This window comes from Bos indicus x Bos taurus, chromosome 13 (assembly GCF_003369695.1).
Source record: "Bos indicus x Bos taurus breed Angus x Brahman F1 hybrid chromosome 13, Bos_hybrid_MaternalHap_v2.0, whole genome shotgun sequence".
NCBI lineage: Eukaryota > Metazoa > Chordata > Mammalia > Artiodactyla > Bovidae > Bos > Bos indicus x Bos taurus.
The window spans coordinates 43,648,730-43,669,171 of NC_040088.1; the positions used below are offsets into that span (position 1 = coordinate 43,648,730).

General features: G+C 43.7%; 1 protein-coding gene across 6 annotated transcripts in view; it reads right to left on the reverse strand.

The window, feature by feature from the left end:
- CFAP61 (cilia and flagella associated protein 61) overlaps positions 1-20,442 on the reverse strand; it is a 249,888-nt gene that overhangs the window by 162,904 nt on the left and 66,542 nt on the right. For all 6 annotated transcript variants that reach the window (XM_027559593.1, XM_027559592.1, XM_027559595.1 and 3 more), the window contains 5 exons: positions 16,026-16,117; positions 10,286-10,357; positions 9,242-9,420; positions 7,550-7,589; positions 3,427-3,566 (listed from right to left, as the gene is read on the reverse strand). In XM_027559593.1, the coding sequence (XP_027415394.1) occupies positions 3,427-3,566; positions 7,550-7,589; positions 9,242-9,420; positions 10,286-10,357; positions 16,026-16,117 (523 nt within the window). The remainder of the gene's footprint in view (positions 1-3,426; positions 3,567-7,549; positions 7,590-9,241; positions 9,421-10,285; positions 10,358-16,025; positions 16,118-20,442) is intronic.

Sequence of the window (20,442 nt, forward strand, 5' to 3'; positions counted from 1 at the left end):
CCTATAATTAAAAAAAAAAATCACACAGAAATAAACAACCCACTCTTAAAAAGGGCAGAAGATATGAACAGACATCTCACCAAAGTAGATACACAGATTGCAGACAGCAAATGAAAAGATGCTCAACATCATAAATCAGTATGGAAATGCAAATTAAAGCAAGATACCACAATACAACTATTAGAATGGCAAAAATTCAGAACACTGACAAATGCCGGTGAGGATGTGAAGAAGCATTCATTGCCGGCAGGAACGCAAAATGGTGGAGGACTTTGGAAGACAAGGGGGTAGTTTCTTACAAAACTCAATATTCTTACCATACAATCTATGGTTGTGCTCCTTGGTTTATACCCAAATGAGTCAAAAACTTACGTCCACACAAAAACCTGCACACGAATGTTTGTATTTGCCTTTGTAGTCTGCCTTATTCATAGTTGCCAAAACTTGGAAGCAACCAAGCGGTCTTTCAGTAGGTGAGAGGATAAATAAACTGCGGTCCATCCAGACAAAGGAATACCATTCAGGGTTAAAATGAATTCAGCTATCAAGCCTTGAAAATACTAATTACTAAATGAAAGAGGCTAACCTGTAAAGGCCAGACACTGTATGATTCCAGCTATGACATTCTGTGTGTGTGTTAGTTGCTCAGTCGTGTCCAACTCTTTGTGACCCCACAAACTGTAGCCCGCCAGGCTTCTCTGTCCATGGAATTCTCCAGGCAAGAATACTGGAGTGGATTGCCATTCCCTTCTCTAGGGGATCTTCCCGACCCAGGGATCAAACCCGGGTCTCCTGCATTGCAGGCAGATTCTTTACAGTTTGAACTATAGGGAACAAAACTACGGAAATGGTGATAAGGCCAGTGGCTGAAAGAGACGGTGGGGAAGGAGAGAGAGATGAACAGGTGGAGTACACAGGAGTTTTAGAAACTACTACATGGCAAAACCAATACAATATTGTAAAAAAAAAAAAGAAAAGAAACTACTCTATATGAAATTATAATGGAGGACACATCATTACACATTTGACCAGACCCATCAGCAGTGGCTACAGGACTGGAAAAGGTCAGTTTTCATTTCAAGCCCAAAGAATGTTCAAACTACCACACAACTGCACTCATCTCACATGCTAGCAACGTAATGCTCAAAATTCTCCAACCAGGCTTCAACAGTACGTGAACCGCGAACTTCCAGATGTTCAAGCTGGATTTAGAAAAGGCAGAGGAACCAGAGATCAGATTTCCAACATCTGTTGGATCAAAGAAAAAGCAAGAGAATTTCAGAAAAATATCTACTTTTGTTTCATTGACTATGCTAAAGTCTTTCACTGTGTGGATCACAATAAACTGAAAACTTATTAAAAAGATGGGAATACCAGACCACCTTACCTGTCTCCTGAGAAATCTGTATGAAGGTCAAGAAGCAACAGCTAGAACTGGACATGGAAAATGGACTGGTTCCAAATTGGGAAAGGAGTATGTCAAGGCTGTATATTGTCACCCTGCTTATTTAACTTATGTGCAGAGTACATCATGTGAAATGTTGGGCTGGATGAAGCACAAGCTGGAATCAAGATTGCCAGGAGAAATATTAATAACCTTAGATATGCAGATGACACCACCCTTATGGAAGAAATCGAAGAGGAACTGAAGAGCCTCTTGATGAAAGTGAAAAGCTGGCTTGAAACCCAACATTCAGAAAACAAAGATCATGGCATCTGGTACCATCACTTCATGGCAAATAGATGGGAAAACAATGGAAACAGTGAGACTTTATTCTTCTGGGCTCCAAAATCACTGCAGATGGTGACTGCAGCCATGAAATTAAAAGATGCTTGCTCCTTGGAAGGAAAGCTATGACCAACCTAGACTGCATATTAAAAAGCAGAGACATTACTTTGCCAACAAAGGTCTGTCTAGTCAAAGCTATGGTTTTTCCAATAGTTATGTATGGATATGAGAGTTGGACCATAAAGAAAGCTGAGTGCCAAAGAACTGATGCTTTTGAACTGTGGTGTTGGAGAAGACTCTTAAGAGTCCCTAGGACTGCAAGGAGATCCAATCAGTCCATTCTAAAAGAAATCAGTCCTGAATATTCATTGGAAGGGCTGATGCTAAAGCTGAAGCTCCAATAATTTGGCCGCTTAATGCAAAGGACTTGGGAAATACTCTAATGTCAGGAAAGACTGAAGGCAGGAGAAGAAGGGGACGACAGGATGAGGTGGTTGGAGGGCATCACCGACTTGATGGACATGAGTTTGAGCAAACTCTGGGAGTTGGTGATGGACAGAGAAGCCTGGAGTGCTGCAGTCCATGAGGTCACAAAGAGTTAGGCATGACAGAGTGACTGAACTGAATTGAACTGATAGAAGGTGTAACCGATGAGCAAGCCTTCATGTAAACTGTGGACTCTGGTTGATGATGGTGCATCCCTATAGGTTCATCGATGGTACAAATGGTGCTGTGAGCCTAAAACTGCTCTAGAAAATAAAATTTATTAATGAAAATAATTAAACAGAGCCCACAGATATAAAGCAAAGAATACATTGCCATGTACACCCCCACATCTTTGTCTTGCTTCCCAAAGGCACATAAGGTTAATAAAGTCCTATGGACTTTTCTAGAATGTCTCTTATGTATATAAGATTAAAAACAAATCTTGATTTTTTTTCTTGCATGTTCTAAAAAGACCTTCTCCGTCCTGAGAGATGGTAAGGATCAGTCTGCACTCACACTCCCCATGGGCTTCCTCTGACTGGGTTTATTCTTGCAGTGACACATCTCCGTGGTCCCACAGACCCACGGCTGGTATCCCCATCACAGCTGCAGGTTACTTTTACTTGAGTGTTTATGAGCTTTGAAAGGACCGGGAAAACATCAGTAGGTTGCTCACTGCTGTATTCTCAGAACCTTGCCTGGAACCTAGCACTGTAGACACAGTTTCTAATTTGGACCTATTGCAATATTTACACTGAACTCTTCGATCATGTAGGAATTTATTTTACTGGAGAATATGAAGAATATTTCTGTTCTTGTTTTTACCCCATCACTTACAGAATAATTCTTTCTTTTCCCATCATTGTGACACAAATGCCATCACATATATTCATCTATATGCCTTTAAACACACACACATTCAATTTTTACTCTCTTGGGGTCTTTCTTGTGTTACCTTGCTCTACCCATAGAAATGGTCAAATGACATTGTTTTGATTATCTTAGAGTTGGATTATGCTTTAATATCTGACTGGACTAGTAATTTGTCACTATGATTCTTTCCCTAAATAGATTGGTAAAAATCACTTAATGAAGCCCTCCACCAAGAAGATGATTTTAAAAATAAGTTATTAAAATGGCAGGGAGTTCCTTTTCCGTTCTCCTTTTGTAACTTCATGGATTGTCTTTTCGCCCTCCGAGCATCTGCTTACTTGAGCAACCCTGCCCGATGGAAGACGTACAGGTCCTGCTCTAGGGTGCAGTTGTTGAACGGAACCACCTTCACGAAGCTCTGGATAAGGACAAACTCAGGGGTGAGATGCGGCACAGAAACAATGCAGAAGTCCTTGTCCTGATGTGATTGGAAACCAGAAATCATTAATCACCAAACAAATTCCTGCTGTAAAACACTAAAGAGGAGTAAAATGTGTGAAGGAGACGGTACTCAAGTTAAACATTCCTATCATTTGGAAAATAATCAGAAAATTCAGGGAGATAAACAACTGTAAGAATATGGGGAAAATGTCTGGTCTTTGACTGAAACCTACATATAAGAATACTGTGAACAATGGAAGCCATTTGGCACAGCTGTGTTTTTGGAAGTAGAGTTTTAAAGTAAGGACGTTTCCATTTGCAAACTCACTTGTATCCAGGAGTGAATGAAGCAGTGCACTGCCATGGCAAAGGCCTGGGTTTACCCAGTGCTGCTGTGCCAGTCGTGGTCCCTGCCTCCGTGAGGAGAGAGGGTGGTGCTTCAGGCCTTTTCAGCTCCAAAGTCCTGTGATTACTCAGGCATGGATGTCTGTGTATTTTGTCACGATGCGATCTTCCCTGGGTGATGAGATCTAAGGGCAGGTTAACCTGGGCAGTGAGATTTGCATGTCCTGACCTGAAACGTGCTAGCCAGGAGCTGCTTCTGGCCACCGAGCGTTTGGAACCTGGCTAGTGTGACAGGGGAATCCAATTGTTACTTTTATTTCATTTTGATTAATCTAAATTTAAATTTCAAAACTGATACTTGGGAACCCTCCTACATTGTTGGTGGGAATGTACACTGAGGCAGCCACTATGGAGAGCAGGATGAAGGTTCCTCAAAAAATTAAAAATAGAACTACCATATGACCCAGCAATCCCACTCCTGGAGAAAACTACACCTCAAAAAGGTACATGCACCCAGGACATGGAAGCAACCTAAATGTCCATCGATAGATGAATGGAAAAGATGTGTGTATATATGTATACACACACATACACACATGATGGAATATTACTCAGCCATAAAAAAAGAATGAAATAATGCCATTTGCAGCTACATGGATGGACCTAGATATTATCATACTAAGTGAAGTAATTCAGACAGAGAAAGGCAAATACCATATAATCACATACATGTGGAATCTAAAAAAATAATACAAATGAACTTATTTATAAAAAGAAACAGACTCACAGACATAGAAAACAAGCTTATGGTTGCAAAGAGGAGGGGGAGTAGGGGAGGTGTGGAGTAGGAGCTCCGGGTCAGTAGACACAAACTGCTGCTGCTGCTGCTGCTAAGTCGCGTCAGTCATGTCCGACTCTGTGCGACCCCATAGACGGCAGCCCACCAGGCTCCCCCGTCCCTGGGATTCTCCAGGCAAGAACACTGGAGTGGAGTGCCATTTCCTTCTCCAGTGCATGAAAGTGAAAAGTGAAAGTGAAGTCTCTCAGTTGTGTCCGACTCTTAGCAACCTCATGGACTGCAGCCCACCAGGCTCCTCCGTCCATGGGATTTTCCAGGCAAGAGTACTGGAGTGGGGTGCCATTGCCTTCTCTGAAACACAAACTATTATGTATCAAATAGATAAGCAACAAGGTCTCACAGTATAGCAGAGGGAACTACATTCCATATCCTTCAGTAAATCATAATGGTAAAGAAAAAATAATAAAATAAAAACTCAGTTGTTATTGGAAAAGTTGCATGTCTGTTTAGAACAAGTGGGTATATGAATCTATTCATTCAACAACAACTCTTAGGAAATCTAAAAGCAGATCAAAGAGTTCTGATGACAAGTATAAATTTTAGGAAATCTAAAACCAGATCAAGGATTTCAGATGACAATTTAGCGCTTGTTCTACAATGTACCCTAAGTGTAAAATACACACCGGATTTTAAAAACTGAGACAAGGGGTATTCAAGATCTCCTTAATAATCTTTCATACTTTTGGACATAGTACATTGAGTTAAATTCATTATTAAAGTTGATGTCACCTGTGTCTCTTTAGTTTTTTTTTTTTTTTCTTAATAATGTGTCTGCTGTACATAGAGGTCAGACTTGAGGACACAGCAAGGGAAGGAGAGGGTGGGATGAATTGAGAGACTAGTGTTGAAACATATACATTACTGTATGTAAAATTAGATAGCCAGTGGAAATTTGTTGTATGACTCAGGGAGCTCAAATCCGGTGCTCTGTGACAACGCAGAGCAGGGGGCTGGAGTGGGAGGGGGTAGGGAGGTTCATGAGGGAGGGGCATACACATAGCTATTGCTGATTCATGTGGATGTATGGCAGAAACCAACACAATACGGTAAAGCAATTATCCTCCAATCAAAAATAAATAAATTTAAATTAAAAAAAAATAATGTATCTGCTGGAACATTTGGAACTTGGTGTCTGTGGGACAGTGCTGCTGTGGACTGTCTCTGCTCCGCACGTCCCCCGAGAACCTCTGCCAGGCGCCTGCAGAGCAGCTTGCTCTTCCCAGAGCTAATTTGTCCCTGTGGGATCTCGCCTCCTGCTGAACCCTGTGAAGGCATTGCCTGAGCTAATCCAAAACCTTGGGGACACGCGTGCAACTCAAAGGAGTGAGTCACTCTCTGACCTTATCCTCCTTCTAGCAAAATAACAGCTCCTTCTGGGGAACTTGTGAGTCAAGTTGTCGAAATACTCTAGCTGAAAAAAAGGACTGAGTGCCACGTCCCAGGGGCTTCCTCTGGGAGGAGGAGACATTAATGAATTGCTTTATGGTGGATGGGAAGGATTAAGGATGAAGTAATGATGATATTTTGCTCCTGTCTCCCAGATCCTGAAATAATTAAAAAGTAAACACGTCGGAGTTCTCTGGCTATCCAGTGGTCAAGATCCCATAGGGGTCCACTGTAGTGGGTGTGGGTTTGATTCCTGGCGAGGGAACTAAGATCCCATATGCCACCTGGAAGAGCCAAAAAATAAATAAATAAAAAGTAAACATGTCTTTTATGGTTTTAAAGCCATTTTGTCATAATACCGAAGACCTGTCTTTGCATGGACTTTAAAATAGCAATGAAGTGAACTTAGTGAATTTACTTTGGGGCATCTCTGAGGGAAGCCAGCTTTGCAAATCCTCTCTCAGGGTCACTACAGAGGTTTCTGAATTTCAAAATGCCTTAAAATTAATTAAAAAAAAATTATGATGGAGAACATAAGCACCAAGGCTTCATGATCTTAACAAAATGAGGAGATACAATCTATGATCACATAGCTTTCATGCAACAGAAGTAAAGCCTCTTTGGTTTTTTAGCCTCAGTATAAAGAGCATCAAGGAAAAATAAAACAATAGACATCTTGCCTATATTAGCTGACTGAAGAAGTGTGGTTGTTGACCTGACTTAACTGACAGGCCAGCCTCGAAAAAAGCCATAAAAATCCAGTGGAGGAAACTAAATTGTCTTCCTTCCCTACTCTCTTCCCTCCAATAAGGTAACAAGAGGTTGGTCAGAATTTCTATCCCTTGACAACCGTGAAGCAAAAATGGAAGTGGCAGCCCAGACACCCTGAGACAGAGAATCTTGTTTGCACTTGGGCGTCTGCTTGGGGCCATCACCAACCAACAGTAGAGGGTCAAGTGACTCCCACGTGTCAGGTGATGCCAACCAGAAGCCCGACCTCAAGTTCCCACCTTCTTACCCTCGGAAACGCAGTATACTGGTGTCGGAAATCTTTGAGCCAACACACACTATACAGAAATACAAAAGACTAACTTCACTGTAACTCCTGACATTTTCAGATGCTACCAGCATTCTGTCCATGATTTGGTTCTATTGATAGTAAAATACCAGCAAAATACTCTCTAAAAGAAGTTATGCATTGAAAGAATGTTAAAACAGCATGACTGAAAAATTATTGAGAATGACAATTTTTCCTACTTTGAAGAGTTCATGATGTATTATTCGCCTTTTTTTTTTTCAGAACAGAGAAGTGGTCCCACCTCAATATTCATACCAGATATGTTTGGATAATGAGTATGATATCTTACTTCTCTATAACTTTTCTAGCTTATAAAACCAATTATATTACTCAAAATTCAACATGTACTTACATGGAAAAGATGGAAAACAAAATTCATAAAGTCCAGTGACCTGTAAACAGACAATAAGAACTGTCACTCCAAGTTCTCCAAGTAAATGCAGCATCCGTGTACCTTCCAAGAGATGTATGGCTCTTACCCCCTTAGGCAAGGATTAGCCAGTCACTACTCAGAATGTGTGTCGAGCTGACAGTAATCAACTGCAGAAGTCAGAAGCTTCAAATGTCAGTAATAAAGCATTTGCCTATATTCAAGATACTATTATGGCAATTAATAGTCTTTACACATTCAAAAAGCAAGACAGTCCTTTTGTGAACAGGATCCCTCCCTTCCTTTCTGGAGGAGCTGTGGGGAGACATGGGTATATTCTAAGCTACTCTGATCTTTTTCTTTTTTATATGCAAAAGATTTTCTGACCAGCGGCAGATGCCTATTTGTAGGCGAACCATAATGGGTCATCGAATTTCTGTTTGAAAATTCAAAAAGCATATTTCTTATCTTATCATGAGCAAGGGAAAATAAATATACGCAACAGATCTAGAAGGGTTTTTTACAGGCTTTTTAGATGTCTGTAATATAATTAGAATAAAAAGGTTTCCCCTTTTAATCTTTCAGTTGAATTGCAATTTCAAAGAAATTGAAAACCCAAGAGGAAAAAAAGTCCAAGTTAAAGCACGGTTCTAAGCAAGGCTGGGAGAATGGGATGTAATTAAACACACCCTCTAAGAAGGGAGTAGCCAGTGGCAATCTTGGTCATCTCAAAGATACTCCAGAACCTTCCAGTCTATGAAAATGTGCTAATCCTTCCTTCTTCAACACTGTTCTATGGACAGAATGTGGAGTGGGCGGGCACCCCAAAGGGGCTATGGACTCTCAGGAATGGAAGGCAGGGGTCCACATCCAGACTTCAGGGGGCAGCAAGCAGTGGACATGGGAGTGTCTGCCCAGCACCGGGCCTCCTCCTTCCAGCAGCCAGCCTGGATTGTTGTTTGGTGTCCCATTAACCCCATCTCAGATTGAAACTCCAGCCCCGAGTCAGTGGGGAGCATGAGGAAAGTGACAAAGCTGTCCTCACGTATTGGCCCCAGCCATCAGCTTAGGAAAGAGCACACAGTCCAACCAGGCCCAATGGAGCTTCGAGAGGGGGCCCAAACCACACTGTCCTCCTCACTGGCTGTAGTGCAACGCTGAGGCCACTTCTTGTGGCCCCAGGTGGGGACACTCCTCTGAAGATGGGACCGGCAGAGCCAAAGGGTAGAGAGAAGCTTGGTCTGTGACTGAGTTATCCAAATCCCAGGTCAAGCCACACCGAAAATCAGTCCCTCCAATGGATTATGCTTTCTTCTATGTGGCAGTTTTTGTTCATGTTTCCAAAGCCAGTTTCAGTTGGATTTTCTGTCACTTGCAACTAAAAGATTCTAGACAAACTAAACCCGAAGTCTCCCCAGAATGCAAACTCTAGAGAATGAGGAGTAGCACGTGGCTTGGGAAGGTATGATCTCGCAGAGCCTGGGCAGCCTGGAATTTCACGGGCTGGAGTCCAGAAATGGGGACTAGGAATCTGTAGTTTTAAAAAAAAACTCCCCAGAAATGAGGACGGGAAGCCAGGCTTGGAAACCCCTGACTCTGTGAGATGAAAGTATTGGGCGAGCAAGGCCAGAAGAAGCTCTCTCCACGGCAGACAAGCTGGGGACCGGGACTTGCCTTGCTTCATACTTCTCGTCAATAAAAAACAGCTGGATGCAGAAGGCAGTGGAGGCGCCCTTGTAGATGGGGCGGAAACTGCTGGTGTCCTCAGGCAGAGAGACGGACAATGAGCTCCTATGGCTGATGTAGTAACCCATGTAAACCATACTGCTCACTTGACTGAGTTTTTCTGAGTCCTGCAACAAGGAGAGAGGACAAACCCAACTGGGAAACCCATTCATTCTCTGCAACTTAATGGGCTAGTGGTTGCCTTGTCTGTATATGACACTGTTCTTGGGACAGATGTGACTGCCTCACCTGAGATGAACCATCCCGAGCCAGGCCCGGCTTTAAGGAGATGTTCTTAATGAGATTTCAAAACTCGTAAGGCTGGGAACCAGTTTTCCTGGGAAGGTCAGAAAATGAATGGTCTCGGCTGGCCTTTGATACAGGCTCCATGTTTTAACTGCATCATTGAGGAAATGTTGAAAGTGAAAGTGTCAGTCACTAAGTCACATCCAACTCTTTGTGACCCTATGGACTGTAGTCTACCTGGATCCATGGAATTCTTCAGGAATTCTCCATTCCTTTCTCCAGGGGATCTTCCCAACCCAGGGACTGAACCTGGGTCTCCTGTGTGGCAGGCAGATTCTTTTAACATCTGAGCTACCAGCGAAGCCCCTTGTGTGTATAGTATAATAAAAGTTAAAATCATTATTAGCACTAAAAACTTATAAAGAAAATCAGGAGCCTCTTCTCTAGACAATGGGAAGAGGAAAAAGATTCTATCTACTGAAATGGTTGCAAATTATCAAAGTAGAAAGTATAACTTCTAGGACCAAGCTGTTTGAGGAAGACAGAATAAGAGGCCTAATCTCAGTGGAATAAGGGTCATCAAGGGTGACCTGCAGAGCAGGTCCTAAGGAAGGAGGCAGCTCTGAACTGGGAGAGGGAGGTGGGAGGCTGGGGGAAGGACAGGGCATAGGGGTGCAGGTGGAGAAGAGTGAGCTGCATGGGGGTGGGGGGTAGCACAAACCACTCTAGTGGCCTCGAAAGCCTTACCTCCACTTCACCAGTGTTCTCACTTGTGACTGGTGACAAAGCTTCCTCCACTGCAGCTTCTGTGCCTTTTCTCTGCAAATGACAAAGGCAAGACATGAGAATTAATCAATACCTGCAGTGGTTCAGAGCCTGAGTTCTGGTCAAATCCTGGCCTCGCTGCTTACCAGCCATGTGACTTTCACAAAGTGAGCCTCATCTGATTGTCTGAGGATACAGTCAGGACACGTGGATGGAGAGATGCTCAGTTACCTCCCAACTCTCGGCAGATGTTATTAATATTTATCCTTCCTTCACTCTCATTTTTCTATATAATTTGAAAGCTGCACTAGGGTTTTTAACTGCTCTGCATGCTCAGTCACTTCAGTCGTGTCTGACTTTGCAACACTATGGACTGTAGCCTGCCAGGCTCCTCTGTCCATGGGATGTTTCAGGCAAGAATACTGGAATGGGTTGCCATTTCCTCCTCCAGGGGATTTTCCCAAAGCAGGCATTGAACCCGTGTTTCCTGTGTATCCTGCATTGCAGGCGGATTTCTTTACCCACTGAGCCACTGGGGAAGCCTATATAGGTGCCCATAAAAATATCGTCACAGTAAAAAGTGGTATGTTTCCACATGCCTCTCCCCACAACCCGGGGCCACTCTGCCAACCATAGGAAAACAATGATCTGCTTCGTCAGTGTAGATCGTATGCTGAGTCTACTTCTGGATTATCTATTCTGTTTGATTCATCTATTATTAACCTTGACATCATTACCACACTAACTCAGTTACAAGAACCTTATAATAAATCTTGAAATCAGCAGCATTAGTCCTACAGCTTGTTCCCTTTCCATAGTTGCTTTGGCTGTGCTAGGTCCTTCTCAATTTCATCTGAATTTTGAAATTAGTTTTCATTTCACTTGGGCTCCAAAATCAAAGGCATTGACTGCAACCATGAAATTAAAAGATGCTTGCTCCTTTGAAGGAAAGCTATGACAAACCTAGATAGCATATTAAAAAGCAGAGACATCACTTTGCCAACAAAGATCCATACAGTCAAAGCTATGGTTTTTCCAACAGTCATGTATGGATGTAAGAGTTGGACCATAAAGAAGGCTGAGTGCTAAAGAATTGATGCTTTCGAATTGTGCTGAAGAAGACTCTTCAGAGTCCCTTGGATTGCAAGGAGATCAAACTAGTCAATCCTAAAGGAATTGACTAGTTTGAATATTCACTAGAAGGACTGATGCTGAAGCACCAATACTTTGGCCACCTGATGCAAACTACCAACTCATTGGAAAAGACCCTGAGGCTGGGAAAGATTGAGGGCAAGAGGAGAAAGGGACAACAGAGGATGAGATGGTTGGGTGGCATTACCGACTCAATGGACATGAATCTGAACAAACTCTAGGAGATAGTGAAGGACAGGGAAGCCTGGTGTGCTACAGTACATGGGGTCACAAAGAGTCAAACACAACTTAGTGACTGAACAACAACTACAACAAAAATTAGTTTTGGCTGAGATTTCATTGATCAACTGACATCTTGAAAATACCGAGTCCTCAAAATTATGTATGGGAGATATTTCTCCACCTATTTAGGTCTTATTTCATTTCTCTCATAAATGTTTTGTAGTTTTTAGTATACAGGTTTTAAACATCTTTTGTCAGATTCACGTGTTTTGTGTATTTGTACTACTGTAAGGGCTTCCAGGTAGTGCAGTGGCAATGAATCTGCCTGCCGATGCAGGAGACCCAAGAGGCACAGGTCCAATCCCTGGGTCAGGAAGATCTCCTGGAGAAGGAAATAGCAACCCACTCCAGTATTCTTGCCTAGAAAATTCCATGGACAGAGGAGCTTGGCAGGGTACAGTCCATGGGGCTACAAAGAGTCAGATGCGACTGAGCATGCTATATTATAAACAGTATTTATTTAAATTCCTCATTGTTCATTACTCTTATGCATAGATAAAACTGAACTTTGCCTATTAGTTTTGTATATATTTAGCAGTTTATTAAATTACTTATTAGTTCTATAGCTGTTTTATAGATTCTAGATGACAATGCTGCTGCTGCTGCTAAGTTGCTCCAGTCATGTTCAACTCTGTGCGACTCCAGAGACGGCAGCCCACCAGGCTCCCCCGTCCCTGGGATTCTCCAGGCAAGAACACTGGAGTGGGTTGCCATTTCCTTCTCCAATGCATGAAAGTGAAAAAAGTGAAGTCGCTCAGTCGTGTCTGACTCTTAGCGACCCCATGGACTGCAGCCCACCAGGCTCCTCCATCTGTGGGATTTTCCAGGCAAGAGTCCTGGGGTGGGGTGCCATCACCTTCTCCGCTAGATGACTATGTTACCCGCAAATTGAAGACAGTTTTAATCCTTCCTTTCCAATCTAGATGCTTTTAAAGTATTTTCTTTTCTTTTTTCACCAGCTTGAACCTCCAGAATAATTATGAATAGAAGTGGTGAGAACACACATTCTTGTTCCTGACCCTGGTGGAAAAGGTCATCCTTTTACCATTAAGGATGATGCTAGCCACATGCTTTTCAAAAATAACCTCTTATCAAATTGAAGAACTTCTATTCCTAGTTTTCTGAGAGTTTTATGAGGAATGAATGTGAATTTTCAAATACCTTTCCAATATTTAAGAGATAATCATACAGGTAATCCTTTTTAGAATGTTAATATGGCGAATTACTTTCATTGATCTTCTTATAATTGTATTTCTAACCTTGTAACCCAGAATAAACCCTGCTTGGTCATGATGTATTATCCTTTTAATACACAGATTCAATACAAGATTTCTATTTGAATTTTTCCATCAATGTTCATGAGAGCTATTGATCTGAAGTTTTATTTTCCTGTAATGTTGTCTGTTGAGAAAGATCATACTTTAGATGACTTGAATCCTTTAATTATCTTGAGACTTATTTTCTAGCTTGGAATATGATCTAACTTGGGAAATATTCCACATGTATGTGGGAAGATGTATCTACTGGGTCGTGTGCTCTATTAAGTGCAAATTGGGTCAAATTGGGTAGAGTGTTCTATTAAGTGCAAATCAGGTCTTATTGTCAATAGCGCTCTTAAAATCTTCCACACTCCTATCAATTTTCTGTCTACTTGTTCTATCTGTGATCAAGGGAGGGACGCTGAGGTCATCAAATATAGTTGCTTATTTATTCATTTGTCTTTGCAGTTCTATCAGTTTGTGTTTTGTGAAGTTCTACAATTAGGTACATAAATATTTGACTGTTATGTCCTCTTGACTTTCGTTGTCCCTGGTAATATTCCCTCCTCTGAAATCCACTTGGTCTGAAATGAATGAAGCTTCTCTAGCTTTCTTTTGATCAGTGTTACCATGGTGTGTCTACATGCATGCTTTTCATTTGAACCTATTCTGTCCACTCAAAGTGCATGTTTGTGACCCACATATAACTGTCTTGCTTTTTAATTGAATTTATATCTGCTTTACGTGTTCTTTAATTGGGATATGTACAACAACACAAAGACCATTTTACATGTCATGCAATTATTAATGTGTGTAGGATTAAGTCCGTCATCTTGCTGTTTGTTTTCTATTTGTCCTATCTGTTCTTTATTCCCTCTTTCCTTTTTTAAAAAAATTTCTTTGCTGTCTCTTGGATTAATTGTATATTTTTATAATTCCACTTTACCTCTTTGTAGGCTTATTAGATATAACTTTCTGAATTTGATTTGTAACTTTTTTTTTTTAATTTAGAGAAGCCTGGCAGGCTGCAGTCCATAGGGTCACAAAGAGTTGGACATGACTGAAGTGACTCAGCACGCATGCACACCTACGTTCCTCCTGCCCTGTGCTATGGCCAGGAACTCTCTCAAGGCAGGAGGCCAGCACAGTCAGAGGGCTCAACAGAGTTGTTTCCCACCTCTTAAGCATCACTCTCCTTTGTTATCTGATGAGCAGAGTCTTAAAACTTACTTCATATACGTTGGCAATGTTTTTCAGGCAGGGAAGTATATCTAGTCTCTATCTCCATCTTTGCCAGAAGCAGAAATACCTCTTACTGAGTTCTTTTTATCACTTCCATTCATCAGCTTCCTCTCCCACACTCTAGTCCATGGCATACAACCTTCTTTAAAAGCTTCAGAGGTCCTTCAGGGCCCTCTCCTGCGTGGTTTTCCACCCTCATTTCCACATCCTGAACTAGTAGGCCTTCCTCTTCCCATGGAGTACCATCTCCCGAAGGCTGAGGCTGTGTTTTAGCCCCATGAGCACCCTCAGTCCCTAATAGAGAGTTCAGCAGTTATGTGTGTTCAACCTCTGTGCAGAGACAAAATCAGTCTTCAAAACACAACACCACCCAGCTACAGGTTGGGTCCTATTGTGGTCTGTGGTACAGGAAGGCACTCTTCATAGAGGCAACGAAGGCAGGGTGAGCCAGGTGGCCCAGCAGTGAGATAAAGGTCCTCCCTACCTCCTTTTCTTCCCATGATCTTCTTCGCATGAGCTGATGGGCAGGGGGAACGTTATTTTGTGCAAGACTGGAAAGGAGAAAAAAGTGGGGGTGGGGGGCGGTTGGGGGCTGGAGGCCGGGAAGCAATGACACTGCCCCAGCCCCTATTCTGGTTTCACATAGATGGAAGAGTCAGGAGGACCAGAAGCAGAAGGGCCCAGGCCATGAAACACGTGCTGGGACCCTGGCCACACGCAGTGCTGATGCAGGGCTGGGCTGCTCATGGTAGCCAGAGGTAAGCCTGTTCATTCTCCCCACCTCTTTGGTGAGGCTTGTTACAGAGGACACAGGGACTTGCCCCGAGGTCTTGCAGGAGTAGATGAGGACCCAGAGCCCAATCTATATGGGCGTTTCTATTTCTAGGAATAATCAGTGGTCAGAGGGTGGCAGAGCTAGAATGATGGCTGGATCCCCAGCCCATCCCCCCAAATCCTATGTCCTGTATGATATGGCTGATTGTGCCTCCTTCAGTGTGGGGTTTGCTTCCCTGTAGACTCTAGAGAGTCCCTTGGACTGCAAGGAGATCAAGCCAGTCAATCTTAAAGGAAATCAAGCCTGAATACTCATTGGAAGGACTGATGTGGAAACTGAAGCTCCAAAACTTTGGCCACCTGATGCAAAGAGCTGACTCATTGGAAAAGACCCTGATGCTGGGAAGGGGCAGAAGGAGAAGAGGGTGACAGAGGATGAAGTGGTTGGATGGCATCACCGATGCAATGGACATGAACTTGGGCAAACTCCAGGAGATGGTGAGGGACAGGGAAGTCTGGCATGCTGCAGTCCATGGAGCCACGAGGAGTCAGACAGGACTTTGCGACTGAACAAATGGTCAGGGCAGCAGCACTAGTAGAGCAGGAGGTGAGGGTGGGGTGGAGAGGGATCCTGCTGAAGGCAGGCCAGGGAGCTGTGGCAGGTGCTTCTACAGCCTGAGGGGCCCAGTCAGGCAGGGAGAAGACGCTGCCTCACTGGAGTCTGTGGACAAGGTGTGTTTTCTACTGGCTTTATCCATATCAGCCTCCTGAAACCAGGAAAGAGTGAGGAGGCAGGGGGAGAAGGGATGGAATTCCACCCTGAGCTGAACTCTTGAAGGTGTTGCAATGTTCTGATGTCCTACAAACATGCAGCCGAATCGCCCCTGCCCTGGTCCCCAGCTCTGAGTGCCAGGGAGGCCTTTCCCCGCTCAGGAGTCACTCCAGCACCAGGAGCATGCCTGACCTGACGGTGCAGCAGCCCCAGGCCCGGCTGGGCGGATCATCTCCTTTACCTGGATGCTCTCCCTGGTCTCCAGTGACACAGCTTCCTGCGGCTCCTTGACTATTTTCTGGGATTCCTCGCTGCTGTTCTCGAGCTGGGAGTCTTTGGGAGAAAAAGTGACACAAGGGCAGAAAAGATATGATCAACGTCCACAGAGCACAGGACACTGGTGGCAGCGTGGTCGTGTGTTTCTAAACTGCAGGATATCTGAAGGATCCAATCACTGGGGCAGCACTGCGAGGAGGTGGGGAGGAACAGGTCTGTGCAGCCCACCTGGACTCTGAGTTCTCTGTGCCATGTTCACACGATGGGATCCAGTGGTAACCGACCCTGCAGGAGCTTCGGGGATAAACTGAGGCCAGGGTGGGCCTGGTGGGCTGCCAGTGACTAAGCTCTGAGACTCTTTCATGGGAGCCCCTTTGAGGTTTGTAAGCAACTGGTTTTCACCCTCTTGGATGGCAGGCTTCCAAGTGATTTTAAGATGGAATGGGGAATTAGACCGCAGTCGGTCGTGTCCGTGCCCTCAGGACACAAATGAGCCCAGGGCTGCTTTCTCTCTACGTGGAAATACTGTGAACAGGCATCTGAAAGCGGCCATGAAACTCACATTTATACTTTCTAAGCAAGAACCAGAGCTGAGCTTACATTATCACTTTAATATGTTGTGGAAAGTCAATAATCAGGGTGGTGTTCATATATGCAGTGTTCACCAAAAAATAGAGCAGAAAAGAAGTTTTCCCATGTGTCTAAAAAGCTATTCCCCTCCTTTCCTTCCTCTTCCTTCTGCTCTTCCCTTTATTCCTGTCTCTCTTCCTGTCTTTCTCTCCCCAACCCCAGCCCTTCACCCCCTGCATCTCTCCTCTTCCACCATCTCTCCCCCTTCCCCCGCCCCCCACCCCATCCTCTCTTGCTCCCTCTGTATCTGCTCCACGGAGGCACTCAGCCCTAACCCCTGCTCGCAGCCTCTGGGCCTCAGCTCCTTCCATCCTGGGGGCTGCCCCTCCCAAGAACTGTCCACACAGACACAGGAGGGACCTTAGGCCTGCAGGAGGCCCCAGACACTGGGCTGCCGGCGTGCCCTGCTGCCCCATCTTCCCGTTTCTAAGCATCACAGCAGACGGGATGGGGCCAGAGGCTGCGACCCTCTCTGTGCCCCCCTCTCACACTGCGTCTGGTTCGAACCCTCCAGCAGCAGCCAGAGTCAACGGGTCCTGCAGATTACCTCTAGACCCCGCATACGCACTGGCTCACACCCTACACACTGCTTCGGGCAAAGACGCAGATGAATGAAATAGAATGAAATTCTAAGTAAGAGAAAAGTCAGATGTCCAGAGAGGTGGAAGGGGAGAGATGAAGAGGTACGTGATGTTGAAGTTACCACGAGAGAATGTCACCCCAGCAGAGTGAGAAGCTCTTCTACGTGGAGAGCAAGTGACAGGAGAGAGGACAAGGGACTCAGAATCCCTGCTGTGAAGAAAGATGCTTTGGGGACAATGAACCCTAGCGTGTCCCTAGCACCTGGAAACACCCTGCTCCTTGCAGAACTTTCCAGTCATCTGTACAGCATTTCCAGTGTTCTCAGGCTGGCAAGAATAGAGGGCTATTTAGGTGAATTTAGCTTGTTGTGGTGATACAACTTGTGTGCAGTAGAGTCCACATGAATCTCTACGTGTATCGATTCCCATGTAACAATCACTTAAATGAATACTAAGAGATTTCCAGAGCCCAGAGATTTCCCTCACCTGCTGCCCAGCCAACACACCCCTTAAAAGTAGCGGCTGGAGCTACCCACTCCAGTATTCTTGCCTAGAGAATTCCATGGACTATACGGTCCATGGGGTTGCAAAGAATCAGACATGACTGAGCAACTTTCACTTTCACACACACACACACATATATATTGTTTGTTGTTGTTTAGTCACTCGGTTGTGTCTGACTCTTTGCAACCTGATGGACTGTAGCCCACCAAGCTCCCCTGTCATGGGATTCTCCAGGCAAAAATACTGGAGTGGGCTGCCATTCCCTTCTCCAGGGTATCTTCCCCACCCACAAATCGAACCCGGATCTCCTGCATTGTGGGAGGACTCTTTACTACCTGAGCCACCAAGGAAGCCCATTTTAATTAGGACAAAATTACTAAAAAGCCAGAAATTTCAGGGACTGGATCAGATCTGCAGTCAACAATTAATCCTGGAGCTCTCACTGTCTGACAGGCTAATGCTCACAAGACAATTGCCAATGACAACGACTAATTGTCTGGGCTCAAGTGTCATGGGTGCTGCCGCTTATTCCGAAGCAGCTGCCGTGCTCGTCCCCAGAGGTGGCTGCATTTCAGAACTGGGCGAGGTGAGGCCACGTCTCTCCTTCCCGTGTCTCTGGGGTTTTGTGGGGTTTAATTAGTTAATGTGCTTAATGTGCCCTGAGATCCTCAGACGTGAGGTGCTGTCCCGGGGAAAGTCAGGCAGTGGTTTTATATGACACGCAGCTAGAAACACAACTGAGGCTGCAAATTTAATTGTTATTCTATTTGCTTACATCACCTAAGTAGCTTGGAAGTCACGAACCAGGGCTTTATTCTAGGGGGAGGGAAGGTACCATTTGCTGGCACTTTCTCTCTGAGTGGGACTGAGAAGGGGCTATCTGAAGAGGGGTTACCATGATATGAATAAAACATCACATTATCATCCCGAGGGACAGTACCCACTATTGCATTCCTAACTTTGTATTCTTTTTCTTAAAGAGACTTCCCAAACTGTATAAACCCGAGGTCCCACCAGACCTGGTTCTGCCCTGCTCTTTAACTAACAGGAAAAATACGTGAAAGTAACTCCATCGTGTCCGACTCTTTGCGACCCCATGGATTATACAGTCCATAGAATTCTCCAGGCCAGAATACTAGAGTGGGTAGCCTTTCCCTTCTCCAGGGTATCTTCCCAACCCAGGGATTGAACCCAGGCCTCCTGCACTGCAGGTGGAGTCTTTACCAGCTGAGCCCCAAGGGAAGCCCAAGAATACTGGAGTGGATAGCCTATCACTTCTCCAGTGGATCTTCCTGACTCAGGAATCGAATTGGGGTCTCCTGAATTGTAGGTGGATTCTTTACCAACTGAGCTATCAGGGAAGTCCTTTATTTAACAGGAAAAATACATAGGGAAAGTTAAATAATACATTTTGAAGGCTTTGGGAAAAAGTAACAGTATACAATTTGGTGGTTTTTAACTTAAAAAAAAATAATAATCAAAAATCCTACAAGATTTTTCTCTTTGTGAAATGAAATAAAGTGATTCTAAAAGAGTAATGGAAGAGAGTTAGTCAACAAAATTTTAAGGAATAAGAAAAAAGAGTTGAAATTTTCTAACGAATATTAAGACATATTATAAAGCCATAGTTATTAAAACAGCAGGTTATTGGGTGCAGGAACAGAACAGAATGGAATCCAAAAAAGAGCCTAAACGTTCATATACAGTAAAGGTAGCATTGGCGGGGAAGAATAAACAATACAATAAACAGTGCTAATCAAATGGGAAAAGAATTAATTTGGGTTCCTATTTCATATAATACACAAAGATCATTCACAGATACATTAACAGCTTAAAGTTTTTTGTAATATTTTTAAATTATGAGAAGAAAATATAAGAGAATCTCTCTATTATTTTAGGGATGGACAAATCTTTCCTTTTAAATGTAGAAGTCAGAAGTCATAAAAGAAAAATATTGACATACTTGACCCCATCACAATTTAAAAGTTTTATCAAAAGAACCCTAAAGTGTTTCTTAAATAAGTAGATACACAGAGGAAATATTTGCAACACACATAATACACCAAGAACTGAAGTCTAGGGGAAGAGAAAAAACCAATAGGCAAAGAAAATGAATGGACAGGAGATGCAAATGACCAATAAACACATAAAACGTGTCCAACCTCAATAACAGTCAGAGAAATGAAGTTTAAACAATGATATCTCCTTTCACAGCTATCATACTGGCAAAAGTTAAACGTGCCAACAAATCCTGGAGAACTAGGAGAGGCTCGGGAGGAAGGCCACTGTTGTGGCCACGCTTGGTATATTTCCAAGCCGGCGAGAGCAATTCTGGGAACACAGCCTGTAAAAACGCTCGCAAGGGGCCCAAGACGATGTGCGCGAGAATACTTACTGCAGCACGGTTTGCGATATGAAATAGTGGAAACAATTTGCGTCCATCTGAGGACAAGTGTGGCACATTTCATAGAGTGAAATCCTATTCAAAAGATAAAAGGAGCGTCCCAGACCTAAGCTTATCGACATTATTAGATCTCAAAGAGCTGAGTGAAGAAGCAAATTTCAGAACTTCACAAACCCAAAAGGTGCCATTTATGTAAAAAAAACACTGCCACGAAATGGTAGAATTTTTTCCGATGAACACAAGGACTTCATATGAAAGTATAA